Source organism: Psittacula echo (assembly GCF_963264785.1).
Source record: "Psittacula echo genome assembly, chromosome: 3".
NCBI lineage: Eukaryota > Metazoa > Chordata > Aves > Psittaciformes > Psittacidae > Psittacula > Psittacula echo.
This window is the reverse complement of record NC_137736.1, coordinates 57,025,213-57,049,228: the sequence shown is the minus strand read 5'-3', so window position 1 is coordinate 57,049,228 and position 24,016 is coordinate 57,025,213. Positions and strand designations below refer to the sequence as shown.

The 24,016-nt window shown below is 41.3% G+C and overlaps 1 protein-coding gene across 1 annotated transcript in view; it reads left to right on the top strand.

Annotated features, from left to right (window-relative positions):
- JADE3 (jade family PHD finger 3) overlaps positions 1-19,898 on the top strand; it is a gene marked incomplete at its 3' end in the record, with an annotated part of 65,175 nt that extends 45,277 nt beyond the window's left edge. Inside the window, exons 4-11 of the mRNA XM_080613196.1 lie at positions 732-889; positions 2,746-2,936; positions 5,117-5,328; positions 7,805-7,972; positions 13,641-13,757; positions 14,225-14,698; positions 17,012-17,129; positions 19,006-19,898. Of these exons, the coding sequence (XP_080469322.1) occupies positions 732-889; positions 2,746-2,936; positions 5,117-5,328; positions 7,805-7,972; positions 13,641-13,757; positions 14,225-14,698; positions 17,012-17,129; positions 19,006-19,898 (2,331 nt within the window). The remainder of the gene's footprint in view (positions 1-731; positions 890-2,745; positions 2,937-5,116; positions 5,329-7,804; positions 7,973-13,640; positions 13,758-14,224; positions 14,699-17,011; positions 17,130-19,005) is intronic.
- Positions 19,899-24,016: the final 4,118 nt, after the last annotated feature.

Here is a 24,016-nt window from a genome sequence, read left to right as displayed (position 1 = left end):
GTAAAAACTTAATCCTCTTGAGCCAAAAGTTGAATGTTATGGCTGAGGTTTGTCACTGATGGGTTAGCTTTGTTTCGCAGTAGCGTGTTTCATCATCTAGGTTTGCAAAGGGTGCTGAGATTGTGTCACTGTGCCTGCGCTGCTGGGGTGCAGGCACAGAGCAGCAAAGGTCTTGTGTTTTAGCAAAGGCAGCTGTTCATCTTTGATCACGGAATTCCTGACCAGTAAATCTTCAAGTGGTTTTAAGAAATGAACAAGTGCCTATACATCAATTTTGCCATGGCAACCGTTCATAGCCCGTGATGAATATGACAGTTTAAAGTAGCTAAACTGGGTGAAAGAGAAGGATATGCTACCTTGTATCTAAGTTGGGGTAAAGCCTACAGACTGGCAAGTAAAATAAGCTGTTTGAATGTGATATGGTGAGGAATATTAAATCAGAAGCAGGCTTCCTGTCCCCTCTCCCTAGTCATCTCTAACAGCATTCTTCCATCTGATTAGCCTTCAGGCAGCAGTGTGGTTTTGAGTTAGCATAAACTTGTTGTCATACTGCACATGATACACTGAACTGCTAATCTAGGTAATGTCAAGCTTGTTTGTGTCTTGGTACTCTTTTAAAAAAATTGTCAAGGTGTATGCATTGTTTCAGTGTAGATTAAGAAAAATGCCTACTGCTTCCTTTAGTGCAGTCCTCTTTCTCAAGCCACTCTTTTCCCTGGTGTTTCTTGCAGGTGTTCCGCAAGGATCTCATTAGTGCCATGAAACTACCAGATTCTCACCATGTTAACCCTGATGAATATTATATCTTTGCGGACACGTGGAAACAAGAATGGGAGAAAGGGGTTCAAGTTCCAGCCAGTCCAGAAACTATTCCACAGCCTTCTCTCAGGTAATGACAGTCAGACGCAGATCACATACGCAAAACACAAAACAGCAACTTAGAGAAGATGCTCTCTCAAAAATAGGTTGTCTAAATGGAGTCAGCTTTTCTGTGTTGTTATATTTAAACCTCCAATGCAGCAGCCTTCAGGCATGTTCTTAAACCAAGCAAGTACCAATTTGGAAAACATTTCTGTGGCACTTCAGATCTGGTTCTGTCTCTACGCTGTTATAGCTTCTACATTGTGAATTTAAAAAGGGGATTTTTTTTCTCCTGAGTCTCACACAGTGTTATGGATTGAAAAGTTTTTTCTCATTTGAGTATGTCAAGTTTAATAAATTAAAAAGAAACCCAAGTATTACACATGTTATTTGAAAGGCTTCCATATAAAGCATGATGATACAGAGCAGGAAGCATGCAGTAGTTACTGATACCCTGTAAAGTTACTCGTTCATATAATTTTAGTTATTATTGCCAAAGCCTTAATCCTTCTGCCATCTCTTGCCAAAAACTGCTGCTTAGCATTATAGAAAATCAGTGACCTTGGTAGATAAATAATCCTAGACTAGGAAAACATAACACTAGTCCTGCAACTCTTCCTGGCAGAAACAGAGTGTGTTTCAACACAGAAATGTTGTAGCCAGCATGGTCTTTGAGACAAGGATAAGTGAATTGTCCAGTGAAAACGCTGATGCCAGCATAATTTAATTTCTACTGGGGCTATTGTCAGTACCAAGTTATTAAAAATAAATATATTGCATCTCATACCAGCAGTATTACATTAGAAGAAAAAAATTGCTATAGATTTGGCTGGACCAGAGAGAGGAAAAGCTCACAAGGGAATGAGATGAAAAAATGAGCAAGGTGAAGGGGAAGAGTGGTAGAAGAACACTGTTTGTACTAACATTGACAACCCGCGTTGTCCAGTAAGAACTATGTAGGATACTGTTTTGACTGCTGCCTGCTTCCTCTTTACTCCACTTGCCTTGTTTCCCACAGCTTTTTCTTTTTTCCTTGTCCTGTGGAAGGTTAGCTCTAGAAAGCATGCAGAGTTGCTCATGCATGGCACTGTTCTAGTCAGTATCTCCCTGGCTTCCTTTCACATGCAAGTCCTCTTTCATTGAAGTCAGGGAAAGATTGACTTTATCTAGGTAAAGTCAGTTTTTCCGTTTCCATAGGTTAGTTTACTGATCAAATGCTGAGTTTTATCTCTTAAAATAATTGAAAGATTGAAAACAGCAATATTTTTCTCCCTTGCTTCCTGGATGATTTTTAGCTGTTTATTCCCCCTTTACATTTTTGCTTGGCATCAGGATGGTTCTTACATAGCAAAAATAATGCATTTGTAATGTGGATAATTTACAAAATAAGGGTAGACTGTTTATCCCAAATGAAGAGCAAGCATTTCTACACACACACTGCAGTAGAATAAATTAAGTTTTCATGAAAAAGATGCTATTTTCAAGAAATCAGTTGGCAAGACTTCCTTCTATCGTTTAAGAAGACTATAGAAAAAATATTGTAGCAGGATTTTATGCATTATACTTTCTGTGGGTTTCAAAAAGACTTGCATCATCGCAGTAGTAGCATTTGTTAAATTCAAAATCATATGCACAGGCTTACATTTTAAGAAGGATTCTGTGTACGTAGCAAACGTTAACACATTTTGTGTGAAGAAATGACATTTACAGACTCTCATCTCCCTAGCCTGTCTATGTTTACTGGCTAGTTTAAAATCTGTGAAACACAAGGTTTCTTTGCACTTCTAGCAAATATTTCATGTCTTTCAAGGATGGGTCTTAAAAAGCTATAACCTTCTATTTCTGTTTGGTTTTTTTTTTTTTTTTTTTTGACTTTCACTCTAGGGTTGTAGCCGAAAAGGTGAAAGAAGTACTGTATACACGACCCAGGAAATACATCCACTGTTCTAGCCAAGAACCCACAGAACCAGGTTACATTAACATTTTGGAACTGGCAGAATCTGTCTGTCGCTATGACTTGGATGACATGGACATCTTTTGGCTTCAGGAGCTAAATGAGGAGCTTACAGAAATGGGTAATTTTACAACATGTTCTGATTTTAAAAGCGGCAGTTAATTTCTGCGGTTTGAGTTGTAGTTGATTGTGTGAGATCTCTTAAAGATTGCTGAATAAGAGTTGAATGGAAAGGTTAAGAAAAACAGGAGAAAGAAATGCTTAAAGTGATTACTTGCTTCATCTGTTAATGCTTTATATTTTACCTGTTATGCCGAAAAACTTCACATCCAAAATCATGTGCAACTTCTGCAGGCTGAGGCAGGAGAGGATTACCCCACACCAGATGGAGTTGATTTTAGGACTTCAAAAGTTAAAAAATTTAATGTAGTAAAAGCAGATGTTTCCATTTCTTAAACTTGAACACATTACTGCTACAAATTCAGAGTTCTGAGGAGTTGCATGCTGGGTTCTTAACAGAGTAATTAAGTTTCACACATGTTAGCTCATTTAAAATCAGCTAAGTAAACTTTTCTTTTTTCCATGCAAGTGGTGGGTATAGAAAGCTATGAGGGCGAGTGAGCTGTGGAAAATAATCTTGGAATTATTTCTGGAATAATTGACTTGTGTTGGAATAATCTGGAATAACTGACTTGTATCGGAATAGCCTGTGTGGCTGACATTCTTCCATGGGTGATTACAGGTCCTTTAGGAAGGACAGGGGGGCAAAAGAGGGAGGTATTTGGTATGTCCTGGATTTGCTGTTTACAAACGAGGAAGAACCTGTAGAGGTGTGCTAATCGATGGCAGTGTTGGCTGTAGTAGCTATGAAACTGTGGTGACTGAGATCCCGAGGGAAGTGAAGAGAGGAAGTAGCCTTGTGGTCCTGGATGTTCTCCTTATTAGGTTAACTGGTAGGTGGAATCTGGGAGGCAGCTCTGAAGTGGAAACTGTTGAAGAGAGCTAGCAGGACTTTAAGGACAGTCTCCTCCAAGCACGGGAGAGATCCATCCACACTGAGGAGAAAAAGCAGGTATGTCAGGAGATCAGCTTGTTGAAGAAGGGAACTTACGACTGAGCTCCAGTGCCAAAGGATGTATGTAAGAGGCAGAAGCAAGAACAAGCTTCCCAGACATACAGGAATGCTGTTAGCAAAGCTTTTCTGGGGGTCAGATCTCCATCCATGGAGATTTTTCAAGATCTGGCTGGTACATCTCTTGGGCAACATCCTTGTCTAGGTTCACCATTGACTGCTTGGACTATGCTGGAGCCCTCTGAAGGTCCCTTCCATCTGAACAGTTCTGCAGTTCTTTTTGTTCAGGGATTGAAAAAATATCCAAGCATTGGAGAGAACAGTTTAATAGCAGAAGATACTTTTTATCAGCAGTCATTTATCTTTTCCATCTCTCTGTTTGTTTGTGACAAGGAGTTAAAATTAGTAGCCCTATTCTTGTGCGTAGTCCAGCAGTTGAAATGTTAGCCTCTGACAGCAATGTCATGTGAATATCCCAGCCTTTGAAAGTCTGAGTAAATAGTGAACTATGAGCAGCAGCATCATTTTTGAGTGAGGATTTTGGTATTTTGAGAGGATGCAGTTCGGAGTTTTCTTGTAGCTGTGAACATTGTAGAGTTTTGTATTAAGCGTATGTCCTGAAGCTGCAAGCTGAGGGCCAGTCTCATAGCGAATACTTTCTATGTGGTTCTGCTTGCACTATGTTAATTAGTGGTAAGTGTATATAGCATGTGTAGTGTTCAAGTGAACAGAGGTAGTATGGATTGCCAATAGTATATTTATCTGCTATTTTATTAAAAAAAAAAAACCAAACAAAAACAACCCACACCAAAATAACCCCCCAAAACAACCCAACAACAAAACCCCCGAAACAGCAACAGAAAAATATTAGTGTTTCTTAGTGATGGAGGTGAAGGAAGGGTTGTATGGGAGCAGTTAGCAGTTACAGCTGTCTCTCTCTCATGCTGTTGTGTTTTTTTCAAGGTGCCAGTCTTGTGTTGTATATACAACTTAAACTTTTACTCAGGTAGTAGTTCTTAGCTTATTTATAAAATAAATTTGCAAATACCTAGTAAATCAAAAAGTTCTTCTATTTTCATTTATTTTTTAGTTTTAGTAAGAGTGATGGAAGAGGATGCTGTGTCTACTGCTGTAGTTGCTAGAAATTATCCTTCTCTCTTCCTGCATCTCAGACTCTGTCAGAGGCACCTGACTGTCCTTTAATTCCCCTTCCCTATTCTGTGTTGCAGGATGTGGGCCCCTGGATGAAAACACAATGGAGAAGACAATTGAAGTGCTGGAACGGCATTGTCATGAGAACATGAATCACGCTATTGAGACTGAAGAAGGATTGGGTATTGAATATGATGAAGATGTCATCTGTGATGTATGCCGATCCCCTGACAGTGAAGATGGGAATGACATGGTGTTTTGTGACAAGTGTAATATCTGTGTCCATCAGGTTAGTGCCTGCAGAAACGTTGATGGTGTCCTGGGATCTTAGTTGATGTTGGCAAATGTGGAATTTGAACTGGTATTAGATGTTCTTGGGACTTGCAAGTATTCTGTGACCATAAACAATTTTCCCACTATAATTAAACCTGTTTTTGAAGAGAAACAGGGCAGGAAATGCTAGCTTGCCTATTCGTGAAGAATCTAAAGATCATTTGTTTCTGAGCTGGGGTTTTTCCTCCTTGACTGACTAGTTAATTGGTCAGATGGGGGGTATCCAAATCTAGCCATTTGAAACCACATGTATGTGTGGGCATTTTAACAGACTGATCTTTTTTAGAAGGCATAAGCACCTGCAATAACTGTGCTCTCAGTCTGAGTGTTACTCACATTTATAATGTTTCAGATGTAGCCAAGACTTCACACTGACTGGGCTCAGTAAAGTGAGGCAGAGATATCCTTGTCATCAAAAAAGGAGTATGAATCCTGTAGTTTCTGTTCATCCTGTTCTGGAAGGGGCTTTTGCTATAAATTGAGAAGGGACTAAGAAGGTTTTTTTAATGTATTTTTGTACAAACTGCAAGTAATATCCAGAAAACATACCTGGCTGAAAAAGGAGCTGTCATCTTCCTGCTTGCAGTGGGCTGGCTTCCAGCCCAGCTGCTTTCCTGATCTCATTCACTGTATGTAGCTGCCGTATGAGCCTGAGTGCCAGTAATATGGCCAGTGACAGAAATAGGGCTGGCAGCTGGGCTGCCTGCTCCAGCCTCTGCTGGTGCCTGTTCAAAAGTAATGATGAATTTGCAGTAGGAGGCTTGTGGTTGCCTGCTGGCAGCTGAGCTTAATCTGGTGGCCTGCTGCCTCCAAGCTCCTGACCTGTGCTGGATCTGACTGAAACTAACTGGGGAGCATGTCTGGGCTAAGGCTAATCCTACCCACAACAACAGAATCATTTGATTTTTAATCTGGATTGGCTCTGGTTCACCAAATAGTCTCAAGTCTGTTTGTCATCGCACAGTTAGGAGGGAGGGGGGAGTGTGAGAAATTTCCTACTTCGTGGTACCCTCTCATGCTGTCTCAAACACATTGTGAAATCACTGGTTTAGTAGTCTAGGCCTTCTCTGCTTATTAGTTGGATTAAATCAGAAAATAGTTTCAGCCCATTTACAACCCCTAAATGTGATCTTAGGTGTAATGTCACTTCTGCTTTAGTAACAGAAGGGATGCTGGTAGGAAAGTGCTGCGTAAGGGAGAAAAAAAATTACTTGTAAAATTTAGATTACAGCTCCCCCTGTTGGGTTTTACAGCAGTCGCCACATCAAAATAGCTTTTAGGCTAGTGAGTCTTGCAGAATTTAATTCAGAAAAGTCCCCCTCTCTGTGAGCCTGACATAATGTGCAATGTTTTATGGTATCACCTCATATTAAATACTTAGCTCTTACAATAAGAAGGCTGGGAAGTCAAGTGTGGGAATTTTATATGAGATTTGAATATGAAAGTCTAGTTGCAGTTAATAATCCTGTTCTACAGAGTGTTTCAATGTTACTGCTCTCAGAGACAGTGTTAGGAATGGTGGGATTTCTTCTGAAAGCCACGCTTTTGACAGAACTTATATTTGGAGCAGTTGAGTGTAGTTAGGCCTTGGTGGCACCCATGGTTTTAGATCCATTCAGCTTGATGTGCGTGTATATACGTACAGCAGGATATGTCTAGGTACACATGTAGTTAGCCATCAAAAACTGCTAGGAATTTGAATTAGAAAGCAGGTTCGGTTATTCTGCTTTTTTTCCTTTTTGTTTTTAATTCTCAATCCTAGGAAAACGTAACCCCTTGGAAAATGAGAAATGTCTTAAATGCAGTACTCAGGAAATAGTCGTAAAACGCAGCACCTCATAATTTCAGTATATGCCGTAATTTTTTGTTGTGATACTATATAAATAGTTAAAGTAACAAACAGTTCACAGAACTGTAACGACAAAGGTAATTTAAGGTTGCAGGAAATGGCCTTCAGTCAAGCCACTCATATCCCATCACATCTAAATAGAATTTTATGTTACAGTGTAAAGTTAATAGCAATAGGAAATTGTGATTTTAAAGAAGCAGTTGGTGCAGAAGCTAATTTAAAGAGATGGCTACAGTTTTTGTTTTGGAAATTTAAATCTCTAAATGATTTAAAGCCAGTGGTGTTGTGCAGTCACAGTGGGTATGTTTTACACCATAAACAAATATTGCAAGCACACTTAAAAAGAAACCAGCATAAAAAGTCTTTGCTTTATAGGCTGCTTGCTTATCTCTTTGATCACTTGACTCATTTTAAGGTAAAGAAGCTAGAGAAGGATTAAGTAAAGGCCAAATGGTGCCTTTACTATTTGAAAGCTTCTTTCTGTGTGAATATTAATGCTCAGTGTGAAATCATTTCAGCACAATGATCTCAATATTTTATTTTCAGTATTCATATTATCTCAATATTTATGCTTTCCTCCAAGGCATGCTATGGAATCTTAAAAGTACCTGAAGGGAGCTGGCTGTGCCGTACCTGTGTCCTGGGAATACATCCTCAGTGCCTCCTGTGTCCCAAAAGAGGAGGTGCCATGAAAGCTACCAGGACAGGGACCAAGTGGGCACATGTGAGCTGTGCTCTCTGGATTCCAGAGGTAAACACTTAATTTCTGCCTCTTCCTTTTGTATTGTAGACTCCTCTCTCTCCTTCTCCTTCTTGTTCCTTTCTCTTGCCCTTTTCTGTTGTCATGATTTAAGGTATCTGTCTGGCTTAATGCTGGGCTTTATTCTGATGAGTCTGCACAGTCTTTGAAGACTGGGAGAGAGTCCAGCTTATGTTCCCATTAATTAATCGCTTTGTCCCCTCCATTTGCTCAGCAGTCACTTCTTGGTGTCATCATGGTATTGGAGCAACCTGCTAGAAAGAGTTACTGATGTAAGCTAGTGTTAACCACACAAATGCAGCTTTGTTGTTTTTTCTCTTCTGAATTTGTGTATTCAGTTAGGTGTATGGTTTGCATGAATACATCCTTTTTGGTTTGGTTTTGTTTGTTTTTTGTTTTTTTTAAAGAACCACCTCATTGCAGTATCTGCATAGGATATATTCAAAGATTTATAGTTAGGGTTTTTTGGTTTTGTGGTTTTTTTAACTAGATTTGGTGGGGAGATAAGTCTCTTTATCTTTTATGTCATATTTTATAAGAAAAGGCTTTTTAAATATATCTGTGTGTGAATACGTGTTAGAGTTTCATAACGAAACTTTAAATTTCTTCCTCTATTTTGAATCAAGTTTAGTGTAACAGTATAGGTCTGTAAGTTGAATGTTCATTCCTGTATAGGTGGGGTTTGTTTAATTTTGTACTTGGAATATTTCTGTTTTCTCTCTGGTAAGATCCACAAATCCATTAAGGGGTGGTTTAATATGAGGCATTAGCCAGGTCTGTTGGCACCATGACATCAGCGGGATGGATGCCTTCTTTTCTGAACCTTCTGCTCCCAAGAGCAGCCAGGACTCTTGTTGGCAAAACTGTGAGGGAGATGTTAAGATTCTAGGGGTTTTTTTGTTTTATTTTTTCTACCATAGCAACCAGATGCAGTGTGTAGTTCCTACCTCTGTCTCAGACACATACCTGCTTTTCAAGGAAGTTATCTTTGCAGTTGCACTTTTCCTTTCAGGCCCGCTTCAGTTTCTGGTACCTCTTCAACCTCTAAGAAGAGTGGAGTTGAAAAAAAAAAAAACAACAAACCAAAACCAAACGGTTTATTTCAGAGTTAATAAAATATATAAGTAAAGCAACCTTCTGACTTCTCCTCATGTGCTTAAGTGTCTTGGCTGGAAGCTCTCTTGAATTTGAGCAGACTGTTTTTCCCAAGAGGTCCTTCCTGCAGGTGATTGCCTTGATGCTCTCACCAGCAGATGCATAGCTGGCAGGTTTGGGAAGCCTGGTGGTGGCAGGGCAGGAGCCTATGCTGCCTGCTCACCTCTTCTCCCGCTGAGGGAGAGAAGCTGCTGGGGGAGACCTCGAATCCATCTGCTCCCACAGCCTTTTCACTGGCTCTAGGCCTCGGCCACCTCCTCTCCTCCACACCAGTGCCTAGTGTGTCAGGCATAGCGAGGAAATGACATCTGGCAGTAGGGGTGGGAAGTGCCTCTTGGATCCATTCTCTCTCTTGGTGTTCTGTGTTGTCACTTGTAAAACAATTCAGTCATAGGAGAAGCCGAAAAACGTTTGGGAATCTGCTGAAATGACAGATTAGTTCCTTCTGCAGAGTTCTGGCCTCACATGCTACAGGGGACAAGAAACAAGAAAACCCAGAGTTTGAAGACCTGGGGATAAGATACTTCAGGGAAGAATGTATATTCTCATATGCCTGTTTTTCTTCTGTCAAAGACAGTAGCACACTGGAACTTCCCCAAAAGAAACAGATGAATTCTAAAATCACTGCCATTTCCTCCTGTGGCCCTAACAAAATAGAGTAAGGCAGAATGCAGAGAGGAATAGGTCATAAACATGTCTGTGCCTTCTGGTAAAGGTTTCAAAGAGGGACTTCCTGAGTCAGCAGGTACAGGCTAGCATTGTTGCAGGCAATTACACCAGGTATTTTCCTTCATTAGCTCATTCAGCACTGTCTTAAAATGTTTTTCCCTCCCTTCCTGGTGAGCTAATGCTGTTGAAAGACTTTCTTGACCCTCACTTGACTGATGGGAAAAGTTGGAAGGTTTTTACTTTCCAAAGTGTACTCGTTGCGGGTTTAAAGGAGCCTACAAGAAATCTCGAGAGATGTTTTACAAGGGCATGTAGTGACAGGACAAGGGGGAATGGCTTTAAGCTGAAAGAGGTTAGATTTAGATTAGATATTAAGTTCTACACTATGAGGGTGGTGAGGCACTGGCACAGGTTGCGTGGAGAAGCTGTGGCTGCTCCATCCCTACCAGTGTTCAAGGCCAGGCTGGACGGGGCTTGGAGCAGCCTGGTCTAGTAGAAGGTGATCCTGTCCGTGGCAGGGGGTTGGAACCAGATGGTCTTTAAGGTCCCTTCCAGCCCAAACCATTCTATGATTTTATGATGCTCTTCTGCCTCTTGGTGTGTAAATGTGTAGTCTAATTCATGTTTTCTTAAAAAGCATTCTTTTTTAAAAAATGGGAACACTGAGACTGGAAAACTGTGATGAGTGTTTTGAAATTCAAGGTCCTTCTCTGCCTTAGACCACCCATTACAGTTACATCCTCCCTGAGTCAGTGTGGTGTCAGCTGAAGCAGACAGTTATTTTTTCCTTGCTACAACTGGATGTGTATCAAATTGACTATCCTTAGCAGCTGTTTGAGTGGCTGCGCTCCAGCCAGTGGTGCAGATCATTGTGCACTTGTGCAGCTGCTGGTGGCTGGTTAACAGGAGAGCAGCGGACAGGATGGTGGCAGTTGAGATGGCAGCGGATATACATAGCAGTCACACAGAAGAGACTTCAGCAGGTCCTTGTCTTCACCGTATCCCACTCTTAACACTTCTACGGAGTACAGCAGTTAAATGTAACAACTGATACAATGTGCAGAAATAACAGGAAACAGCTACATATTACAGCAGATGGATCATTTCTGCCTTGGGATAGGAGGTTTTGGAGAGTGAAAATGTTGGCCGCTCTGCTCTCTGGATCCCTTGTGAGCAGTGAAGTTAAAACAGACTTTGCCTTGACTCTTCTCTTTGAACATCAGAAGCATTCAGACAGCATGCAGCCAGTATAAATAAATCACACCTGACTCTGTAAGCTCCTCTTTGTGCTTTTACAGAATGGGGTAATATAAACAGGCAGCACTACAAGCTGAATGGACAGTATTTCCAACATAAATGTTTCCTGACCTTAAGTCCCCTCTGGGGAAGCAGCTGGGAGAGCATTAAAAGGGCAGAGAGGGACAAGGTCTGTGTCAATTCCCAGATCCTGCTGGGAAGCATGGTGGAAAGTTGGTATTACTCAGTCTCCATTAAGAAAAAAAAATCACTGAAGAATCTATTTTGTTTTTGAAAGGAATATAGACAACCTGACAAGATGATAAAATCCTTTAAATCCCGAAGTCTTGCATCCTAGTGTAGTGATAACATTTCTGTGCAGCTTGTAACCAGCTCTGGTTCAAGAAAGATCAAGTTAGGCTCACTTTGGAAGTGAAAAAGCTACATTTTATGATGTTTGAGAGTGCTAGGCATAATATTGTGGAACCATTCAAGCATTCCAGGGACAGTTTTGTCACCCACCAATTTATAGGAAGGCCACAACAGATTGTAATCTCTGTCTGATGGGGGCATCACATACAGCCTGCTTATTCTCCTTATCTGGTAAAACCTGGACCCTCTCTGAAGTATCTATCTTCCTAATAAAGACTTCTGGAAATGAATGCAGCAGGTTTACCTCAGTATATTACAGAAGATGTGGCTTCAGCTGGGGGATCAGAGTGTGAAGTACTATAATAAAACCGATAAGAAATCCTATTTGAGTCAATATATGTTATTAGTTCATGAACTGCTGATCAACTTTTTAAAATGTTGAAATAAACCAAGTAATCTCTTGCAAACCTGTGTTTTCCGCCTGCTTTAAGTGATCCTTAGAGCAATGCAATGGTACGAAGAGAGTAGCAAAATTACTCAGCTTGAGCATAGCAACTATGACTCTCTGACTTGATGAACTTAGCACTGCTATCTTTGGATAGTTCAGCCTCACCAAGGAGGTCTGCTGAAACAAATCCTTCCCTTTTCAGGGATTAAGCAGGTTTTAAAATTAATACGTGCATCAAGTGATTGCTGATGTATCTCCAGAGAGGAGCTGAGAAATTCAGCTTAGTCTGCTGGCTCTTGTGAAGTCAACTAATTATCACATGTTAAACCAATTCATATAACCTGGATTTCCCTAGGGCAGTCATATTATGGAGCTAATCTATGAAAATTATTGCGGCATAATGCTCAAGTGTTCTAGAAGAAGAAGAAGAAAAAAAATTGCTGTTCAGATCTCAGCCTTAACTGTTCTCTTAAGGAATTAGCATTATACTGGCCTCATAGTGCCATAGGGTATGACCTAGGAACCTCTCTTCTTTGAATTCTTAGATCTGACCCCTTTGAGAATAGGCCCCTGTCCCACTGTTGGAAATACAGGTCTGCTCTATTCAGGTGAATTGTTCATAAAAAACGTGGAGATCTTGCCAACTAGAATCTGCATTTTCTTTCCTGCTTCAGGCAGGTAGCTCTCCAAAGCATGAAACTGCTACATTCAAGTGTGGTGTAAGCATCAGAATCCAAGCTTTTGGAGACTGGAATTCTTGGGACAGAACAGTTCCCTCACTGAAATCTTCTGCCATGTGCCATTCTCATACTGGTCCAGTTCTGCATGTCGGTCATTCAGAGCTGGCCAGCGTTTTGTTTCTGCTCTTAGATAAATTCTGTCTGTCAGGAGTGGCTCAGAGATGCCCACACAGCTAATTTATGTCTGTTTTGGTGTCCCCTTTATGAAGGACAGTCCTTATTTCCCAGTATGGACAACAAGCAACTGAGAAATTTCCATCACAAAGGATATATGGACGTTAGTGTACCAAAGAATAGGAAAAGGTATCCTGTGCTTATCTGATTTTTTTTTTCTTTTAGTATTAATATCCATAATCTGGTCTACCGGAGACAAATGGATCATTCAGACTAAGTGAAAACTTGCACAAGAGAATATACCGTGCTTTGCAGTAAGAGAAGTTTGTTGTACTCTTTCTCAAATAATACTTGATACAACCTGTAGTGAGGAAAGTGTGTTAGAATCATTCTTGCACTGGGAGTGCTCAGAGTAGCTGCAGAACTGGGAAGTGAAGCCTTCCCTGACTGCTGACTGATAGATTTGGTTCTGCCCTAAACTGTGGGCTGACAGGAGTAGCTATTGTAGCAGAGCTGTGGATCATAAAAAAGGAACTTTTTGGGTAAGTATGAGTAAGTGTTCCTGTTTTGTTCTGAGTAGCTTGCATTTTGATACTTCGTAAGTTAGACCTGTAAAAGTAGCATAGGGGAAATAAGCATCGCTTATTGCAGTCTCTCAACTAATTCATAACAAGACGTGCTACAGGTGCATCAGATGTTTTGAAGAACCGCAATTTTTAGCCACCAGGTTAAACTAGTAGGATTCCACGGTACTGTTTTCATGTGGGATCTTTCAGGGTCCTTTGCTGAGAAGTATGAGCACACAGAGATCTCACAGTGAGATAAATGTGTGGTCATATTTCTTCATCTGGTATTAATTGAGGGCTTGTTTCTACTGCCTTGATAACTGCTTTCTATGCTGTTTTGGTTTTTTTTTCGTTTACAGGTTAGTATTGCTTGTCCAGAAAGAATGGAGCCAATCACAAAGGTGTCTCACATTCCACCAAGTCGATGGGCTCTAGTGTGTAGTTTATGCAAACTGAAAACTGGTGCTTGCATACAGGTATGTACTTGTCCTGTGGTGACTCTATGTGGTGTGTCATCTATATGAGAAGGCAATTTTGGTTTTGCATTTTGTTCTTTATGTGTTCGGAGATGCTTTATAATGCAGATGACTGTGGATAGTATGCCTACTCTTCATAGCTGTTTGCTATCAAATTAGTTCACTAGCACAGAGATTTAGGAGTGAGTCTGAGTTGCCTTCTTTTAAATAAGGCTGAGATGTATAAGGGCTGCTACAATGTGGGTCATAGATGCATAGAAAAGTTCCTCTTTTGAACATTGTTCACAAACAAGAAAATACTGAATTGGGTGATACCAGCTTCAAAGAGACCAATAGAGAATTTTTAAGAGTGCTTAGGAAATAAGTTTTGTAGGGATGGACTTTAGTTAAGATAATTCTGTCCTTTTTTCCTTTTTGGTTTGTTGCTACAGTTAGTGATGGAGGTTTTTGTTTTATTTTGTCTGTAGTGCTCCGTGAAAAGCTGCATCACTGCCTTTCATGTCACCTGTGCCTTTGAGCATAGCTTAGAGATGAAAACTATCCTGGATGACGGCGATGAGGTCAAGTTTAAGTCGTACTGTCTAAAGCACAGCAAGAACAAACAGAATTCACTACCTGACATTGATGAGCACCCTAAAAGCATGTCGGACCAGAAGCAAATAGAAAGTGAGAAAACTAGTTTGCGTGCCCAGAAACTCCGAGAGCTGGAAGAAGAGTTTTACTCGCTAGTTAAAGTGGAGGATGTTGCAGCAGAACTAGGCCTTCCTAAACTTGCTGTAGACTTCATCTACAATTACTGGAAATTAAAGCGAAAAAGTAACTTTAACAAACCATTGTTTCCTCCCAAGGAGGATGAAGAAAATGGCTTGGTGCAGCCAAAAGAAGATAGCATTCATACTCGCATGAGGATGTTCATGCATTTGAGGCAGGACCTAGAGAGGGTAAGAAATTAACTGGTACAGTTTTGGAAACCTATTTGCAAGTGAGCGAGGTCTTTGTTCATAGACTGAAGTGGGAATGGAGGGAAGCACAGGGAGATGTTTTCAAAAATTATAATAAAGAAAATAAAGCTTTCAACTCAAATCTTTCAGTATGCTGCACTGCCAGCTGCAGAGACTGTCAGGAGCAGTCCCTTCTCAGTCTAGTGACACATGCAGTTTTCAGGTGCTTAGAGATAGTGAATATAATAAAGGTAACAAATAAGTTAGATGTGATAACTGATTTAGAGATGTTGGAGAGGAGAGGGGAAGGAAAATCAAAAGAGAGAAAATAGTGTTATAAGAAAAGGGAAAACAATATTGGGGAGAGAAGAACATGAAAATACAGGGAGATAAATGTTAGAGCCAAGATTTGCCCTTGTTGGTGTAACTGTCGTCTTGAATCTAGTCATAATCAATCTTGATTTCCTTTTCCAGGACTACTTTGGCTATGGATCTTTATTTAAAAAAAAATAATTCAAACCCCATAGCATGCTTCAAATGGAGGTTTGGGATTTTGGGGTGTTTTTCTTCCAAGAGGCCATTTCAAAATTTTTCTTCTTGTTTTGGCAAGTGGTTTGTTTCCATCAAGTTTTGTTGAAATTGATATACTTATCCTGAGTGCAGGTAATTCATGGTTGGAAGCGTCTGTCTCAGTTTCTGAACTTCTTGTGCCACAAGACTGTACTCAGTTACATTGTGGGATGAATATGAATTTGGGAATCTTGGAATTTCCTTTCTGGGGAGAGAGGTTCCAGTTGTGAACAGATGAAGTTGAATGCTGGGGGAGGTATGCTTGGCAAACATCTTTCAACCAGCCCTTAAACTCTGTTCTGAAAGCTTTTTTAATTGTGTATCAAGAACTTTCAGTGTCTCTTCCTGTTCTCATTATTTTAGGTGGAAATGCTGCTATTAAATAAATAAATAAACTCAAACAAATAGTGAAAGCAGAATTACGTGGAACAGAATCACACAATGGTTTGGACTGGAAGTAACCTTTAAAGATCATCTAGTCTGACCACCTGGCCACAGCAGAGACACCTTCCACTACACCAGGTTGCTCAAAGCCCTGTCCAGCCTGGCCTTGAACACTGCGAGGGATGGGGCAGCCACAGCTTCTCTGGGCAACCTGTGCCAATGCCTCACCACCCTCATAGTGAAGAATTTCTTCCTTGTATCTAATCTAAACCTACCCTCCTTCACTTTAAAGCCATTTCCCTTTGTCCTGTCACTACATGCTCTGGTCTCTCTTTTTCTTATAATCCCCTTTCACGTAACAAAAGGCTTCCTTATTGTCCCAGGGAGAGAGCAAGGTCTCTGTGAAGCCTTCTCTTCTCCAGACTTAGTAACCCAAACTCTCAGCCTTTCTTCAGAAGAGAGGGGTTCCAGCACTGACCTTTCTTGTGGCTCTCCTGGATTCACTCCAACGTGAGTGTCTCCATGTCTGTCTTTTGCTGGGGGCCCAAAGCTGAACACAGTACTGCAGGTGGGGGTCTCACCAGAGTGGAGTGGAGGGACAGAATTACCTCCCTCAGCCTGCTGGTCATTCTTCTCTTGATGTAGCCCAGGATACAGTTGGCTTTCTGGGCTCCATGCACACATTGCCAGGTCATGTCCTATTTTTCAGCCACCAGTATCCTCATGTCCTTCTCATCCGGGCCTTTCCAGTCCCTTCATCTGCCAGCCAGTACTGATCCTGGGTATTGCCCTAACTCAGGTGCAGGACCTTGCACTTGGCTTTGTTGAACTTTGTTAGCCTGCAGTGGAGTCAAAAAATAAATTGCGAAGTGTGTCATCCAGAATGTGTGTGCTGCACAAGAAGCCAGAGTATTCTTTTAATTTTAGGGGAAAAAAAATAGTTTAGCTGTTAAAAATCATTCTATGAAACACTTTGCAGGGAAATTTTGGGAGAATCCGGTATTGCCAGCAGTAACATCTCCAGCATTGTACACAGTGGAAGCAGGTTGCAGACAAGCAGGTCTTAGAAATTGCTTACTTTTCTTTTGGCTAGAACTCTGCTCGCTGTTCTTATACATGAAAAGGTCTTCTATTGTCTTGCTGAATATATTCAAGGCATTCATTAAATTGGCAATGAAAAAGAAAAAATCCAGGATATTTTTTTTACTCTTAGTTACATATGCTCAGTAATATCCACAAGAACTTTGCCAAGGGATTTACACATAATGTTGTTTAAATTCTGTTGTTGATGCACTTTCTATAACTATGTTGGGATTTTTTTTTGTATTGCCTAGTAAGTCTCCTATTATTCCTCTGTAGGTAAGAAATCTCTGCTACATGGTAAGCAGGAGAGAGAAACTGAAGTTGTCTCACAGTAAAGTACATGAACAGGTCTTCAATTTGCAAGTCCAGCTCATTAATCAGGAAATCGCTGCAGGTAATCATACAAATATAAAATATTTACACATTCTGTCTGTATTTAAACTAAAAAATGTGTTCTCTTTATGTTCCTGCTTAGTGTTTTTAACACTGTAAATCTGCCTTTAAAATCTTTGCTCAAGTATGCAGTCAGTGAAAGTAGCAACGCACATAAGACTCTAATTTCCTAAAATATGTACTTCGATATTTCTTGATTTTATGGCTGTTTGTGGTATATTCCTATTACTTATCCATCACTGGGGCATCCAGACAGCAGAAACAACCTGGTGGCGATCTCTAGGTTTTTGCTTCCTTTGGCCTCTGGTTTTTGGTTTATGGTTATTTCCCCACAGCAAGCTCTGCACTGCTCTTTTGTCCTCCAGCTGAGAAGGTTTTTTGCTTGCTGTCATACTTGGTTCCTTCAGGCAAGAGGGAAGAGTGACTGATGGGAATTGCTGTTCTCCTGTTGCCTCGCATGCTTGATGAGCAATGCAAAGAGGCATTTCTTCAATTACCGTCTGCAGTTACTCTCCTTCCTTCAAAAAGAGTTTAAGTACTCTCATTTTTAAGAGTGAACAGTAACTGGTTAGGAATGCTGATGCACCAAACCCCACTCTGCCCTTTGTTCTTATAGTGACCCTTTTGAAATCAGGAACACAACATTTGGAAAGAAGAAGAGTATACATTACAGTGCAATTACTTTTTTAAAATTCTGTCAGGGTACATAGTACGCTTTTAATGACTTAAGAGTGAAGTCTTTGAGGTTTTTTTGATTGCTTGTCTTTTTTTTCTCTACCTCTGAAACACAGATAGGTTTCATTAGTACTGAGAAGGTGGGGTTTTTAAACTGTTTTAGATCAGACTGATACTTTGTGAAGCAGCAGTATTCTAAAGCACTTTGGTTTTCTGTAACTGCATTTACAGTGCTGGGCCTGGAGAACAGAAGGCTCTGAGGAGACCTTAGAACAGTCTTCCAGTATCTAAAAGGGGTCTACAAGAAATCTGGAGAGGGACTTTTTACAAGGGCATGCAGTGACAGGACAAGGGGAAATGGCTTTAAACTGAACGAGCAGAGATTTAGACTAGGACAAGGAAGAAATTCTTCACTATGAGGCTGGTGAGGCATTGGCACAGGTTGCCCAGAGAAGCTGTGGCTGCCCCATCCCTCGCAGTGTTCAAGGCCAGGCTGGATGGGGCTTTGAACAACCTGGTGTAGTGGAAGGTGTCCCTGCCTGTGGCAGAGGGGTTGGAGCTAGGTAATCTCTAAAGTCCTTTCCAACCCAAACCATTCTGTGATTCTGTGATTTCGTTAGAAATGTCTACTAAATTTGTTTTATGACTTTGCAAATACAAGTGCTTTTGTAATGCTTATTGGAAAAGCTTGGTAGCTGCTTTGCAATGGGTGCTGTATGCTTATAATATCGTAAAGAATAATATATTGGGGTGAAAAGACTTTTAAAGTGTAAAGAATTATATAATACAAAGCAGAGAGTTGAACCAAGTCCAAACTGGAACTCAGTTTGAAGCGTTGTTTTTTCTCCATCCAAAACTGAATACGAACCTTTTTTATAGCTTTGTTGGAACTACTTCAGTCATATCTCAAAACTGGTTCATTCACTGGCTTAAAGCCCTTTAAAAGGGCATGCTGTTGTTTTTAATGGAAATGCTAAAATGCTTACCTAAATTCTGAAATGGTGAATAATTTGGAGCAGTTTTCATTATCCCAGCTTCTCTTTAATGTCCTAAAATAATTTCACACTAATTGCTTGCAAATGCTTCGTATTGTTGAATGACCTTCTAATGGACTGTAAGACTTGTTACAGATAACAAAACAATTACTCTCTTCTAAAAAAAGCTTCTTTTTTCTTCTCTCCCCTCATGTCTTTCTGCTGTAGGCCATACCCTGACAAGTGCACTAGAGAATACACTGTTCTACCCACCTCCCAGGATCACGCTGAAGTTAAAAATGCCCAAGTCAGCACTAGGAGATTGCAAAAATAACTCGCTGAAGCCTGGCAACAGACCGCTTTCTCCTGACAACAACAGCACTGTTTACAGCAAGCGGAGCGTGCCGATGTCAAAGGAATCATTTGAGATTAAAGCAAAATCTTATGCCAGGTATCAGCATGAGAGCAGAAGTAACGGGTTGCTGGCAGGGATTGGAAAGCCTCGGGGTGAGACGAAGGATTCTGGCCCCACACAGATGCTGGAGTTTCACCGAGGCCAGCCATCCGGGAAGCCCTTAGCTCTCCAGGCTGCTTTGCACGGACAGAGTTCCATTGGGAATGGGCGGGTGCAGCAGGATAACTCAAGGCTGGCAACAAAGTCCAATGGCCTGATGGGTAGGGCTGGAGATGTGAGCCAGAGAGACAGCTCCAGCCAGACACCCTATGAACAAGAGTCTGTGCTCACGGCTCACTTGGCCAGCCAGAGCAGTTTCAGAAAGTCCACCATAGAACATTTTAGTCGGTCCTTCAAAGAGGCTACCAACAGCCTTGTGAGGACCACAGAAGATCTCCGGTGCTGTGACAAGCCAACAAGAAGACTTGCAACAAAAGACCGTTTGTGGAGCAAGCAGACGCTGGAAGGTGCTCCGTACCAGGACAATGATGGATACTGTCCTGACTTAGAGCTGAGTGACTCTGAAGCAGAAAGTGATGAAAACAAAGAGCAAGTGAGGTTAAGACGAAGTAGCTCAGAGAGAGAAAGCCCAAGTAAGGACTTTGGAAGAGATTGTCACAATAGAAACAAAAAGAACATGATTTCTCACAGTTCGGTACAAAGGTGATTAGAAGCCCCCACGGGGTAACTCAGCCTTTACATATTCCAGTGTACCAGTGCAAAGCTCAGCATCAAAAGGTTCCAGAAAATAGTCCAGGACCTACATTAGGAAGAGTTGCGATAGGGGATAGGGGAAGGGGAGAGAAATCAGTAGTTCTGTTCAACTGTGAATTGGCTTGCAGTCTCCACAAGGTTAACTCTGTTATTGCAAAGTTGTGTGGAAATGGATGTGTTCTAATTAGACGGTAACATCTGGGAGAGCACAGAGCAGTTACTCTTTGTGTAAATTCAGGGAACTGCTTCCCCCTTGCCAGTTTATGTGCCAGACAATGTGCTAGTGTTATGTCCATCTCGTGGTGGTGGACAGGTATTAAAGAAGTTCCTGTATTGCTCTAATGTGTTGCAAAAGAGTGCAGACGGAGACACGGAAACTGTATTCATGTGGCGTGTTCAGTAAGGCTTTGATCCAGCAATGCACATGCAGATGAGTTGGGAAGTTAGGCATGTGAAAAGTCCTGCTGGTTTCCCCCTGGGAACGTTTGTACTCCAATCTCTGAGCGCATGCCAGTGTGCTCTGCTGGATCAGGCCCAAAGTGACTACTAAGTGATGATCCTGTTCTTCAGGAGGCTTTGAGCTGCAGTGGTGTGTGCAGGCTCCTTGCGGAGGGTGGAAGCAGACGTCGCTTGCGCTGCCAAACTCGCTGACCTCTAGCCGTGCCCCTGTTCCCTGCTCTTGCTGAAGGTTGTGTTTCTCTTCACAATAATTTGCTTACTTTGTAAATATACAACTTCTAGTACTTCAATTTTTTTTAATCTCTGTACATAGTTGCTTGTTGTGGGGTGCACTTGTAAATATTTTACCCAGCTAACAAGTACAGATGGCTAATTTTGTGGATAGTGTTTACAAAAGTAGATGTACTACTTCAAAGAAAAATGCTATTTGACACTTACACGTAGGCAATCACCGGTGATGCCAGGTTCCTCTTGAAACTGAGATTTCATGTCCAGAGGTATTTGTACCTGGTACTTTTTTTGCAGGCTCAAATTTTCAACCCTTGTTGCCTGAATGCAGGCATAGGAGCCTTACTTCTGGCATCGAGGTCTGTAAGATTTTAGCCAGTCATCATTTGGAGTAGCCTTTTTTTTTCTTTTTGTTCTGAAAATCTATCCTGTTATTAAACTGCTTTACAACCTCTGGATCAGTTGCTGTTTCCCAAACTAACACTGTTTTGTCTGTCCTTTAAAATTAGCAGTTGTTAAGTAGTGATTAAATTTCAGCCAGGACTGGAGAAGTGAGAAAGGAAGGGAATTCTTGTCCATTTGTTTCAGTGTCAGGGGATTTTTGTTCAAATGCATACAACCTTCTTGCTTTCCAGGTGGTGTCCTGTCAATCAGCAAAGTAACTGCGCTGGTTTTCTCTGGAATATGCCACATCCTCTGTCCCCACACTGCTGGCTGAAACGGGCCATAGGCTGTATAAGGCACATCATCCACCTCCTTTCTGTTGAGGGTTTTATTTTGCCTAGAAACAAAAGGTGTTCCCCACCCAGCATGAAGGTGACTATGCAGAATCCAGACCACAACCTGGTTTTCTTCATCATCTTATTGCTTTTAGCTTGGGAAATGGCAACGACACTCTCAGATTTGTTTTAGGCTTTGAAATCTCCCTAGTTGCAATAGAACTAGCAGGTCAGGGGCTGCAGGACTTCTCAGTTGTGAAATAATAATTAAGAAGAAAGAAAGGCATACTTGGCAAGTCTGCTCTGTTTGCTTCAAGCATCTTAATTTTTATAATTTCCTTTTCCACTTCTTGATTTTATGTATATTTGTGTAATTGATCTTTCTAGAGCTGTACCTTCAAAACGATTTCTTTTGATGTAAATATGCAGTAGCATTTTAGGTTTCCACATATTTTATTTTAATGGGAAATGCTTTGTGTTCTAAGCCATGGGTCATTCAGAATAAGTAAACAAATGTTGCTCATTTGTATTCCAGTTCTGATTCTCTTAGTTCTCCTTCAATATTTATTAGTAATCCTTTCTCACTGGTCATGAAATTTTATGAAGCTTGTATTGGGAACACTGATCTAGGAGGTCAGCAAAGTGTTCCTCTTATTTTGTGGCTGGCAGCGTACGACAGAGGGGAGGGAAAATGGTGCTTCAGCAAAACTCAGCATTTCTGCTCTTCTGGGGTAATTAATTCAGTTGTTTCCAGTCTGGGCAATGGTTTTGCTAATTTTACATAATTTTAATAGATATATGAAGGAGCCCTTGGTTATGTAGTTCTCAAGTATTGTCCCCAAAGTGCATTTGCTAGTTTTTATTGTGTGTTCGGTGGCTAACTGTTTGAAGTATTACCTCTTAACCTTATTTGTCAAATTTTTTTTGTGTTTTTGCATTTTGTTTTATATATATAAATATATATATATATTCAATTTTCCAAGATGGACTCGGTCTTTTTCAGATGTCCCCTTTTTACAAGTACTTTTTCATTAAATTATGAAACTGCTAACAGTATTTTCATTTGTTGTGATTTATTTAGGGCATTATCCCCTGTGTCTGGCAGGTTGTTAAACTCATCAGTCTAAGAGTAATTCTATGTCCGGCAGGAGTAAAGTATTTCTGCAGAGCTGGCAATACTTGTAACAAGTTAAGTATCAAAGAAAACCTTTCCCCTTCAGCCTCCCAGAAAAAGAGTCACTGAACCACTAATTTGCTGTGGATAGCAAATAGCCCAAGCCTGGCATTTGCTTCTGCCTAGCTGAGCAAATGTAACAGACCGTTTGCTGCCCTGGCCTCACTCTTTATTTTCTTATGCTGTAGTGTGACTGTATTTCCCTCGTTGGACAAATTAAGTTACAGAGGAAGAGCCATAGCCAGGCCGGCTGTCTCATCCTTCTTGAATGCCCATATGCATGCACAAATACCTAACAGTCAGCTTTTGTCATACGTGTGCTGAAGACAAATCCATGCAAGCAAGTTCCTGGTTTGATGGTTTATGCTGGTTCTCCATGACCTTCAGCTGTAGTTCCCCTTGTTCCCACAGGCCGGTGCTGTGCTATACCTTGCTGGAAGAGAGGAGCTGCTCCGTTGCCAGAGTGGGGAAGAAGGCAAAACCAAGGAGGAAGACGGAGAGAAAGGAGCAGGTTGTGGCTGCACAACTGATCGAACTGCACCCCTCCTGCTCTGATCCAGTTCCATCCCTCCTGCTCTGGCTGGCTTGGTAGCTGGCAGTGTTCAGGAGTTATGAGGGATGTGCAGCCCATGTGTTGGAAGCAGCAGTGACCTTCCTGCCTGTGGTGGGTCAGTGGCTGAGCAGTTGCCCCAGGCAGGTGGGAGTGGAACTAGAAGTGGGTTGGGTGAAACGGAGCAAAAAGGCCCTTGGCTGCAAAGGAAACAGGAGACCAAAACAGGGAAAAGGCAATAAAGGTGCATACAGAAGAAAGGGGAAAAACAGCACTAGGAAGAAGCAGTGAGTGTTGGATTGTCAGCTGTTTTTCAGGACCAGGATTTCTCTTTCCCTACTAAAGGCATCTTTGCAGCAGATTCCTGCAGCAGACTTCTTTCTGTGACTTTCTGACTGGCAGCCTCCCATTCCATTTGCAAGTACAGTCTGCTTGTGGCTGTGATGTGGGAAAGACAGGGCCAAAGAAGGAAACTGGTATCCTCATTATTTTGGAAATGGCTGCTATTGGTTTGTAGAGTCTTTACAAACAAGAAAGTGTGGTTAGTTGTTGACAGTAACTTAAGCCAAGCTCTCACAAGCACTGAGAGAGGCTGTGTGGTGATTCCCAGCACCATCACTTCTGCATTTACATCTTTGTCCAAAGAGAAATGCTCCTCAGCTCTAACTTGCATATGTCACTTGTAGAATGTTTTCTTTGCACCATGAATCACAAACCATAGAAGGAGAAATTACAGATGTTTAACTACTAAATATAAGCCTGAAACCATCACCTGATTTTGATGTGGTACCTCAGTGCTGACTAAGCCCAGACACACGGGCTGTACTGCAGACACGTGATGTGCATCTGGTACCTGGGAGGGACTCGGTGTTCAAAGCCTGCCTCTGTGAGCTGCAGAGATAATCCAGCACAACCTGTCATTTTGATCATTGTGAGTTTTG